At 36.7% G+C, this 11,566-nt stretch overlaps 1 protein-coding gene across 1 annotated transcript in view; it reads left to right on the forward strand.

Moving 5' to 3' along the window:
• ARHGEF10 (Rho guanine nucleotide exchange factor (GEF) 10) overlaps positions 1-11,397 on the forward strand; it is a 234,765-nt gene extending 223,368 nt beyond the window's left edge. The window contains exons 27-28 of the mRNA XM_006866721.1: positions 8,560-8,682; positions 10,880-11,397. Coding sequence (XP_006866783.1) covers positions 8,560-8,682; positions 10,880-11,397 — 641 coding nt within the window. The remainder of the gene's footprint in view (positions 1-8,559; positions 8,683-10,879) is intronic.
• Positions 11,398-11,566: the final 169 nt, after the last annotated feature.

Below are 11,566 nucleotides of genomic sequence, written 5' to 3' on the forward strand. Positions count from 1 at the left end.
TATGAATTTATTTTTAAGAAAAGCAAAGTTGTTTATAGTCCCTCTGACTCTGAAAACATACTAATGTTTTGCTACAGAACTTGAATTAAGTGTTTTCTTTTGAGCACACATACTAGTGACACAAATGTTTGGAATTGTTGGGATGAAACCAAGTCAAATTCATAGAGTGCCAAAGCATGTGTTTATTTTGCCATTGAGTATCTTTTATGGTCAGAGATTTGTCCACAAAGTGAGGTATTGCTTTTATTGTGCTAAAGCAACCTTCAGAGCTCTGCAAATGTGTTGAAGGGTGTTCCTGACCTGGTTCTCTGCAGTGCTGAGAGCTCTCTCTCAGGCCTCACAGGTCTCACAGCTGTGGAGTGGGAGCTGCTGGCCCTGGCTGACATCGCTGCCTTCTTTCCCAGGGAGGTTGCCATGGCATCCGCAATCCTGACAGGCTAGCCAGAAAAATGCAGTGAGGCTGCAGGAACAACTACTCCCATCTTGCTCTGTCCTTGTTATTTATAACCCTCCAAACGTAACCACCACCAATAAAGAATAGGAATGAAGGGAAGGTTTACACAAGTTTAAGTCAATTTTTTATGTCATTTAATTTTTTTTATCAAGTCAGTACTTATGCTTAACTGAATAAAACCAGTGGTTTTATTAAATTTATTAAATTCAGTGGTTCTTGAATTAGATCCTTGGAACAGTATAATCTGAAATTGTTCTAAATTTCATTACATTTTGTGACTTTGAAAGAAAAACAAGCCAGCCATTTTTCCTCTTATCCTTTTAAAAATCTTACCTTTGTGCATAGTAATATGCACTATTACATTTTAGCTTACACATTTCAATTAATGTATGTTCATATTAAATTTATGTATATTGAATTTGAGGTTTATAGGTCAACCAATGATGTTATTCTGAATGGAGGCATTATTAACAATACGTTTCCTGGAAACTTATGCACATTTTGTGTTCACACATATAAAAAAACCTGTATTCTAGAATTGTATTCACGAAGTTACCCAAATTTGTTTTATAATTTATATTGTAGCAATGTGTAGATGTATCATTTTGTTCTATGACTAGCTCCAGAGATAAAGAGCTGTCAACCCAAAATTAACAGAATTAAAAAAAAAATTAATTATACTATAACTCACAGCTGTTAGATTTATCTACTTCTTGAATCTATTTACTTCTTTAGATGTGGCATGCTTTTAACTTGTATTCAGTGACTTAGGATTATTTTCTTCTATTTGGAATTCAATTCTGAAAACTATTTAACCTAACTTCTTTTCCTTAAATTACACCAAAGTTAAGAGAGTATAACAATTGATGATATCATTTTCAAATTATCTGGAATTAGCATATACAGTTTTTAAAACAGTCAGTTAAATTTCAAAACCTTTTAAAAATTAGAATGTGCTGCAAGTAAGTTTCAGGAAGTTTTCTCTATTCTAGTCTTTCAGTAGTCACAATAAGTTACAACATGAGGCAGATGTTTCCTGCTTTGTCCATAATATTCATAGGAGAATACTTGTGAGGGAAAAGTGCTGAGGTCCCAGGTTAAATTTAGCTTTTCAGTGTCTCCACTTAAGTAATTATAATTTAGACAAATAAAATGGCCAAAATTTCAATATTAAAAAAAACAAAACAATAGTATAACTTTTCTTAATATATAGCACAAGACAATTTAGTGAATTAAAGTAGCTTCACAATTATTTATAATTAAGGAGTGTAACTGAAGAGTTGGATTTCATGACCGCTTGGCTACTGGTGTGTCATCGTGGATTAATAAGCACCTTAGGCCAGCCGATTCCTTTTGTTTGTATTCTGGGTGAACAAAGCAGAGAGTGAATTCCAGTCTTAGCAGTTCTTGCACTTTGAAGATATGTTTGCATCTTTTATCTACTCACTCCTCACTTATTGGCATGGTTAGTTTGCAAAGACTAGTTTGTTATTTGAAAATCAGCATTATGCAAAAATGGAGAGGATGACTGTATCATCACATTTCTGTTAAATTCCTTCATTACTTAACTACCGAACAACATCATTACACAGTACCAAACCACTGAGAGTCAGGGCCCCGCTAAGTTGACGTATAACCCTAACTGTCACAAAGTTATTCTTGTCTGGTACCTCAGCCTCATTACTGCTAGACATGTGTTGTTAATGCACAAAATTGTATTTTTTACTATTGTTGTGAATGCCAAATGTCGGATAACAAAATAGTTGATAAGTGAGGAGTAGGTGTATTTGGTTTGTGTGTTTGCTTTTAAATATGTCTTAAAACTTGAATGGTATTTTTTCAGCCTCCCTCCTAGCTTTCAAAGGTCTACTATCATTGATGAAAGATTACCATTTTCTCTGTACGTGTCTGCATGTGAAAAGATTCTAATGAGCTCACCATCATATTCAAATGAATACACAGATCTTTTAATGTAGTGAATTACTTCATATGACTTCATACCCATGTCAATTGTAACCTCCACCAAGAACTTTTTTTCCTGATGGGTCTGGGTAAGAGAAGGTGGGAGAAGATGCTAACAGGATGATATAATTCAATTGTGAATGATCACTAACAGGACAAATTGTAATTATAAAACTTAGGATCTAACAAGGGGATCCTGGTCAGTTTTGCTATCCTGGTTGTTTTAAATGAGCCATCTCTGAAGCCAGAAGAGGGAATCTCACTACCACCAACAAGGTACAAGAGCTAGGAGTGGAGCACATCCTTTGGACCTCACTCTCCCTGCCTGTTGAACCTCCTCAGGCCAGGGAAAGAGCTTTGACACCAAAACAGCAGCGAAGGAACAGCTGCCCCAGAACCGATAGCCAGAACACCAGACAGATGGAGCAAGTAAAGCTGAATGCTTTGGGGCTGGAGGTTCACTTGCAGAGTGGGGTGCCTCCAGGCATTTAATTGAGGTACTGGATTTACTTACCCACAGCTAAAGCTGAGCACCTTTGGGCTGAGGCTTAGAATGATCTTTGGACATGTATCAGCAGTATTGAAAAAGCTTAGTAAAATTGTAAAAGAGGTTAAATGGTCAGAGAAAGATCTGTTTTTAAGCATGGCAGAGAAAAAAGCTCTCCTGATCACAGACCTATATCCTGAACATTGCTGGTCCTGCATTGTAAACTATTAACTTCCCTAATAAACCCCATAACTGTTGCATGGTGTCTGAGTTCTGTGTGGCCACTGAAATGAACTATTGGATCCAACTGAAAAGTAGAGAGTGCTATGGGCGGGGTGGTTGGTGCCATTTGTGTTGCTGTGGGTTAGGCATTGGGATGCCACAGAGTTAGCAGTTCAAAACTGCCAGCCACTCCACAGGGTAAAGCTGAGGGTGTCTGTTCCTGTCAAGATTTTCAGTCTTAGAAATCCACAGTTATATAGAAAAGACTTTCTTTACAAAGGTTATAGAAACTTTTACAGAGTCTTACTCTGCATAACATAAATGTTAGATGTAAAATCTGGAGTCAAAAATTCCCTGAATATGCTACAGCCAAAGAAGGGGGAAGATTCACAGGATGAATGAAAGATTAATTTCAAACAAGTCCTTCTGAATAAAAAACACAAAGTAAGGTTTTATTTGTAACTTGATAATGAATTGTTGTTTTATTTTAATTTACTGTTGAAAATTATATACATTGTATTTTAGGAATGAAATGGCATTGCAGAGATCTGTTTGAAATTGTTAAGATGGACCATTTGAAATTCCCATTTTCTTTGAAGCAAAGTTGTTTACAGAATGAAAATACTTTAAATGGTTCATTAATTCTAATTCTAAACCAATATTTTAAAAATCAAAAATTCTTTGTGAAAGAAAATTTAACTTAGAAATCTATTTTAGAGAACTATTAAATGAAATTCAGTTTTCCACATCAAAATATTTCACGATATCATATAAAAAGTCATGCAAATGTTTATTTGCATAGATTTCAGTTACAGCCTTTATAAAATAAAAGTAGATAAAGATGAAAGAGGAACTAAGTGATATAATAATTCTATAGATAACTTCTAAACAAAAGGCTCTGAAACCTTAATGAAGACAATTGATAAGATATCATATGAGTTCATTTGTTTTTATTATTTCTAATAATTTTATGGAGTCCTGGTGTAAGTCGCTTTGGTAAACACTATCTACAAGATCAGTGGCTCAAACCTACCAGCAGCTCCTTAGAAACCCTATACAGAGTCACTAAGTTGGAACCGACTCCACAGCATTTAACAACAATAATTTTATATTTTAAAAAGAACATTTATTCAAATTTATGACAACTGCAGTGTACCATATGTGTGTGAAAGTTGGACAGTGAGTAAGGCGGACTGTAGAAGAATTGATGCATATGAATTATGGTGTTGGAGAAGCATATTAAAAGTACCATGGACTACCAAAAGAACAAACCAATCTGTGTTGAAAGAAGTACACCCAGAATGCTCCAGGATGGCCAGACTTCATCTCTCATACTTTGGATATATTATCAAGAGGCACCAGTCCCTGGAGAAGGACATCATGCTTGATAAAGTGGAGGTTCAGCAAAAAAGAGGAAGACCCCCCCCCAACAAGATGGATTGGCACAGGGACAGTAGCAATGGGCTCAAGTGTAGCAATGATTGTGAGGTTAGCACAAGACCAGGTAGTGTTTAGTTCTGTTGTGTACAGGGGTCGTTACCTTCATGGCACCTTACAATAATAGCAATATTCCATTGCCTGTAGAATCAGCACTGTACTGTGAACCAAAAGTTCAGCAATTCAGATGCACCAGCTGCCCTGTGGAAACTCTCTACAGGGTTACTATGAGTGAGAACTGACTCAGTGTCACTTAACAACAATAACAACAGCAATATGCCATTGCCTGATGTACATTTTCCTGCTACATTTAATGGCAAAGAATAATGGCTATCATATGACAAGATAATAATTTCTGTCTGTGGGGACTCCTGGTGTAGCGCTGTGCGAACAGCATTGGCCTGGGAACCATAAGGTCAGCAGTTCAAACCTACCAGCTGCTCCTTAGAAACCCTATACAGGGTTCCTATGAGTCAGAATCGACTTGACAGCACTTAACAGCAGTGGCTACCAGGAGAGAAATTCATATCCATTGCAATGAGATTCTCTACTCTGTATGAGATATATTGTAGACCACATATTCAGTGTTGTGAAATAAATTGTTAAAATTGAATACTTATGTGGAAAATATTATTTTACCCCTGTACATTAGCTTTAAGGAGCTCTGGTAGCATAATAGGGCTGCTAATCTCATGGTCAGCAATTTGAAACTATCAGCTGTCCCGTGGGAGAAAGATGAGGCTTTCTGCTCCCATAAGGATTTACAGCCTCAGAAAACCTGTACAGGGTTGCTATGAGTCAGAACCGACTTCACGGCACATAAGAACAACACAAACATTAGCTTTAGTAGGAGAAAGCTATGCTTTATTGAAAGAAAAAATGTATGACACAGTAAGCCAGTTTTCAATGTAACCTTACACTGTCTGCTTCAATAACTTTTCCATCAGAGAATTTCAATAGAGTCTGATAAAGATAGTCTCAGGTTTATCTTAAACTTGTATGCAGATGTCTTTTCTACTTCATAAGATGATCATTTGTAATATTTTAAATGGTCATCATTGACTAAACTTGATATTTTAGAAAGATGCATCCGTATTTGCTCTAAAACTTACTTCCCCTAGTATGTTTACACCCCAAAGTACAGTTATACAACATTGTTGTTGCTGTTGTTAAATACCATCGAGTCAATTCTGACCCATAGCGACCATTTATAGGGTTCCCGAGGAGCAGCTAGTGAGCTTGAACCACAACCTTGCTGTTCAAACGGCTTTGCAGTCTCTTGCATTAATCCACAGTGCCACACCAAACATTATGAAATATAAATCATTAATTGTCATTGGTAAGTGCCATCGAGTTGGTTCTGACTAACAGTGACCCTGTACAGGGTTTACAAGGAGTACCTGGTGAGTTTTAACTGCCGACCTTGTGGTTAGCAGTTCAATACTGACCCTACAGCATTACACCAGTAGTCCAGAATCAGTAATATAACAACTATATAGTTGTTAATTGTGCTTAATATTATATTGCTAAACTGCTTCATTATTTTTCCCTTGCTTTTGAAAATAAAAGCACCATGATAGCTTGCAGATTAACACATAGGATAAGTCAAAAAGTATTACTACAAAATCATAGAAAGCGTTATAAAACAAAATTATCAAAATGTGAGGCCATTGCATCTCAATATATCCTCCTCCATCTAGATCTATACACATCTGAAGGTGGCGGTCCTAGCTTTCTCTAACCCTTCCCATGATCATCTTGTACCCTTCAAAGAAATCTATCAAGGTTACCGCTTTAGAATCACAACAAAAAATCGCCATATCCTTCTGAGCTGACCTCTTTGCCTAGAATTTAACTGATCTACCAGATCCATCAGAAGCCACTGTTTTGATTAGGTCTTTTTTTGTTGAAGTTACCCTAGGACTTCTGGTGTGGTACTGTCAGATCAGCACGGGACTGTGAACCACAAGATCAGCATTTCAAACCCACCAGCTGCTCCTCAGAAACCCTATATAGGGCCTCTGTGAGCTGGAATCAACTCAATGGCACTTAACAACAGCAGTGAGACCGCTAACCACAAGGTCTGCTGTTCAAACCCACCAGCCACTCCCTGGTAACCCTATACATGCTCACTATGAGTTAGAACTGACTCAGTGGCACTTAACAACAACAGCAGAGACAGAGACAACTTATCTACTGTATTACTGAGAAAACTTATCTACAGCATTCACTGATCACACAGACATGCTTAAACATGTTTTGTATGAAATAAACCTAAGTATCTAGTATGAACTGGAATCCTAGTAGCAACACTTTTTTACTTACCTTTATATAGTTCTAATACACATCACTCAGAAACATGCATTCATTCAGAATCCCTGAGACCATAAGGTTATTAACTTTTATTTTTATAATATAAATCAATATTTAAAAACAAAAACAAATATTTGTTTTGTTGCTCTTTGTCCCAAATTATTCATTCAGAAAATGATTTCTGTAGACATGCTAGTCTAAGTTTGGCCCTGAAATTAGACCATTTGAGCTCATGTTCCTTACCTAAGATGAAACTGTATAGAAATAAGTTATTTTCAATATACAGAGATGTTTGCAAAATATATATATATATATATATATACAGAAAACAAAAATTACATTGTTGCTAAGTATTCACCTTTGCATCTCATATACAAGCTAAAATGGTCTTCTTGTGTTAGTGTGCATTCCATCTAAATAGAGAAGCACCAAGAGTTATGCTAAGTTTCCTTTTGAATGCTGTTATGCTAATGGGAGTATTAGAGCAGTGGTAGAACTATGCGAAAGTCAAGAATCACTCTTTAAAATGAGAGTAATAGGGGAAATATGTGAAGCAGGGCAGTGCTTAAGCTGCATTTTTATTTTTATTTTTTTGTTACTTCTACTTTGTTGCCTTATCACCACCAAGAACAACTTTTTAAATTTATCTGGACCTCAGATCCTTGGCTGTAAAGGAACAAAACAAACAAATAAATAAACTTTAAAGGCCCGTCTAACTCCAGTGTTTTGTAAGAACGCTTGCCAGACTCTAACACTTAATCCATGAGAATTGTTATTCTTTGCAACAGTAAATTTGGAAATCGTCTCAGATAGTGGTCTCTAAGTGTGTCACTAAGATTAAATTGTACTAAAAATCTGTACTGTCTATATTAGTAAATAATTTCTTATTCCTAAATATGATGGCTCTATTATTTCAAAGAACCACAGTTTGTATGTGCACCTTATGGATCATTTGCTACACAGAACAAAACAAAGGAAACCATTCAATAAATTATTCCCAGTTTTTTGATTCACTTCTGAAAGTGCCAGTATAGGGTTTCCGAGGGGCAGCCAGTGAGTTTGAACCACCAATTTTGAAGTTCAAACTGACCTTGCAGTCCTGTGCTTATCCTACAGTGCCACACCAGGACTCCAAGGTATAATTGGTGTTGTTAAGTGCCATAGAGTAGATTCTGACTCGTAGTGACCTTGTTTAGGGTTTCTGAGGAGCAGCTGGTGAACTTGAACTGCCAACCTTGTGGTTTCAGTCCAGCACATTAACCCACAGCACCACAAATTAAGAGGATGCATTTCCCCCAAGATCTTTTTATTTCTGTTCTAGCTGAAGTGAGCTAGATTGTAGAACTTTAATGACACATCCTACTCTTAATATGTTGTTTTAATCTGACTGAGAACTTTAACACTGCGTCTGTAACATTTTCAGATATTACACTAAGCATTTCACCATTCTACCTCTGGTTGTTGTTGTTGTTAAGTGCCGTCGAGTCAGTTTCGACCCATAGCGACCCTGAATAGGGTTTCCGAGGCTATAAATCATTACGGGAGCAGATTGCCTCATCTTTCTCCCGCGGAGCAGCTGGTAGTTTCAAACTGCTGACCTTCCGGTTCGCAGCCCGATCCGTAACCACTACGCTACATCAAACTTTAGGATCAGGAAGTAAACTTCTGCTCTCTTTCCATTTAGGTCATCAACGGGTGTCTGTGACTAGTTTACTTGTTTGCCATGGCTTGTTAATGGTTGGCACTAATCTGGGCATAGTTGTAGCCTTGCCAGTTCCACGTCTGCAGGGAATCCCCAAAGTAACTGGTAAGTCAGCTCACTCATGTGTTTTTGTGCCTTTCTGTGTCTTTGCCCTATCTTTAAAGTTTAATAAACTTATGTAATACTTTCATATACTAGGAATTGTTTAAACAATTTAAATTATTTGGTTTGGGGTTTTTTTGGCCTACTATAAAAGGAGTCCTTGTAGGTTTGAACTGCTTACCTTCTGGTTAGCAGTATGGTGCTTATCCTATTGCGCCACACCAGGACTCCCCCCACACCTATAGGTAACTTTTATCTGAATATTATATGACTTATTCCATTCATTTTCTCTATAGTATTTTCAATATTTTTTGTATCCTTAAAAAACAAGTTCTTAATTTTGTCTACCTTTACATTTTCTATATTTGACACGTAGCATATTTATCCTTAAGGAGCCCTGGTAGCATAGTGGGTTATGAGCTGGGCTGCTAACCAAAAGGTCACCAGTTCAAATCTAGCATTCACTCCATGGGAGAAAGATGGGGCTTTCTGCTCCTTTAAAGATTTACAGCCTCAGCCTATACAGGGGTTGGTATGATCTGGAACCAACTCAGTGGCACACAACCTCCACTACCATATGTATTGCTCAAAAACTAGTAATTAGCTTTTTCAACATTATTTCTAAATTTTATCCTTGTTAGTGCATATAACTGTAGTTCATTCATTTTCACTTTTGTGTAGAAGTCTTCTGAAAGGGTTGTTATTGTTGTTAAGTGCCTTCGAGTCATTTCTGACTCACGGCAACCCTGTATAGAATTTCCAAGGAGCAACTGGTGAGCTTGAAATGCCAACCTTGTGGTTCAAACTGACCTTGCAGTCCAGCATATTAACTCACAGTATCACATCAGGATAGAACACTATTTATCCATATTTCTTTTAATAGCTATTTAGTGTGTCCAGTTTTTTATATTACATATAATGCCTCTGTGTATATTCATATAGCCATTGCTGCTTATATCTATGAATACCTCTAGGACATATGTCCAGAAGTAGAACTGCTGGTTTGTAGGGAATATGCATGCTCTACTTTATTAGGTAATATGGAAAATGTATCCCAAACTGTTATATAAAATTACCCTTCCATCAGTACTAGATGAGCAGTCTCGTTACTCTGTATTGATTACCTGCCTTGCCATTGTTAGATGTTTGTTGATTGAGGAATAGAATCCTACTGCTGTTAAAGAATTCTATAATTTAATCTGCTTTTGTTGGAACAAGATAATGCTCAGGGGTGGTGCCTTGTTTCAACATTGTAGTATTTTGTGAAAAAGGCACATGCTCCCTATCCATATCAATATACTTCTGAAGTGTTTATAAAATTGGGTACCTCAGTCCCACCCAACAGTTAAGGCATCTTTGTTTTATAAAAAGATCTATCATAGTTTTAACAGGTGCTCTTAGGTCAAAGAATGATGCTCTAACATTTAAATCATGGTTAGACTGAAAAGTCCTATTTAGCCTATAAAAATAACTTGCTATAAACCCTAGAACCTTTTTATAATAAAAAATGTAAGGAGGCTTCTGGTAGTTTAGACATTTTGTTGTTGAAGCCAATACATTTTTATGGTTTTACTATTTGAAATCAAGACTTAGGAAAATTAAACATGTTACCATAAAGCAAGTGAGAAGGTATGTGGGTAGAGAATAGGAAACACACTACATAGACTAGGAGTCCTGGAAATGAGATAGACTGTTAGAGATAAGTAATATTGAGTTTTAAAATATTTCAAACATTTTTTTAATGTTTTATTGTGAATTATATGATAGTTTACATGTTTACATGAGAGAACTTTAGTTGTACATTCATTCCATCGTATATCATTTCATTGCCATGGTTCCAGTCCCCTTCATGCATCATCAACCAACCAAAGGGTATATCCTAGAAACCTGTCCCCTGCCCTCCCCCCCAGTCTTCGGCCCATATTTCAAACATTTTTAAACATTTTTTCAAATTAGCTAAAAATTTGTAAGTATATAAGTCAGAAGATATTTTTATCTTAACGTAACATTTATAGGTTTGTGCATAAGGCCCCTATGAGTCTAATCCACCTAACAACAACATGAACATTCAAATAATAAAGTTATTTACAGAGTTTTATTTCTTTGAGCAGGAAGAGATACAGTGTGCCTAAATTATATAATATTTTGTTTATTTCTATTATACTTTTAAAAAAGCTGTATAAATGTTTTTCCTTTCTAGGAAGAGGTATGGTTTCCTACCATGCACACAATGGTCCTGTCAAGTTCCTTGTTTTGGCTTCATCTTTACACAAGAAAAACAAAAACAAGTCTAGAGATAGCCTACTTCCCAGTTCGGAACCCCAGGATGAAGACCAGAAGGACATGCTTCCAAGTGAGGAACTCACTTCTTGCCTATGTCAGAGCCACCCTGATGGTGCCGTTTGGTTGGGAGACTCACTGGGCTCAATGACTCAAAGGAGTGATTTGTCATCATCTTCTGGGTCCCTGACTTTATCTCATGGTTCCAGTTCTCTAGAACATAAGTCAGAGGACAGTATCCTTTATGACCTTCTGAAGGATCCAAACATTTCACTTAAAAGTAAAGCACAGCGATTCAAGAAAACAAAAGCCAGTTCAGTGTTGGTGGTTTGTGGAGGACAGGGCCATAGACGGGTGAATAAAAAGCCCAGGCAACAACGACAAGATGAGCTGGTTTCTTCTGTGATGGTCTGGCAGATCCCCCTGTTAAATTTATAAATGAAATGGCACACTTTCAGGGGATAACATTTGCAGTCAAGGATGACTTGTTAGCTAAATCATATAATGTAAACGATTTAGGCTGTATCTACACTGGTTGGGGATATATGAAAAGCAGTATTTGTAGAAGAAACGTGCAATATCATATGGTGGCTCTACTGCCAATTCA

The sequence above is a fragment of the Chrysochloris asiatica genome, unplaced genomic scaffold (genome assembly GCF_000296735.1).
Source record: "Chrysochloris asiatica unplaced genomic scaffold, ChrAsi1.0 scaffold00095, whole genome shotgun sequence".
NCBI lineage: Eukaryota > Metazoa > Chordata > Mammalia > Afrosoricida > Chrysochloridae > Chrysochloris > Chrysochloris asiatica.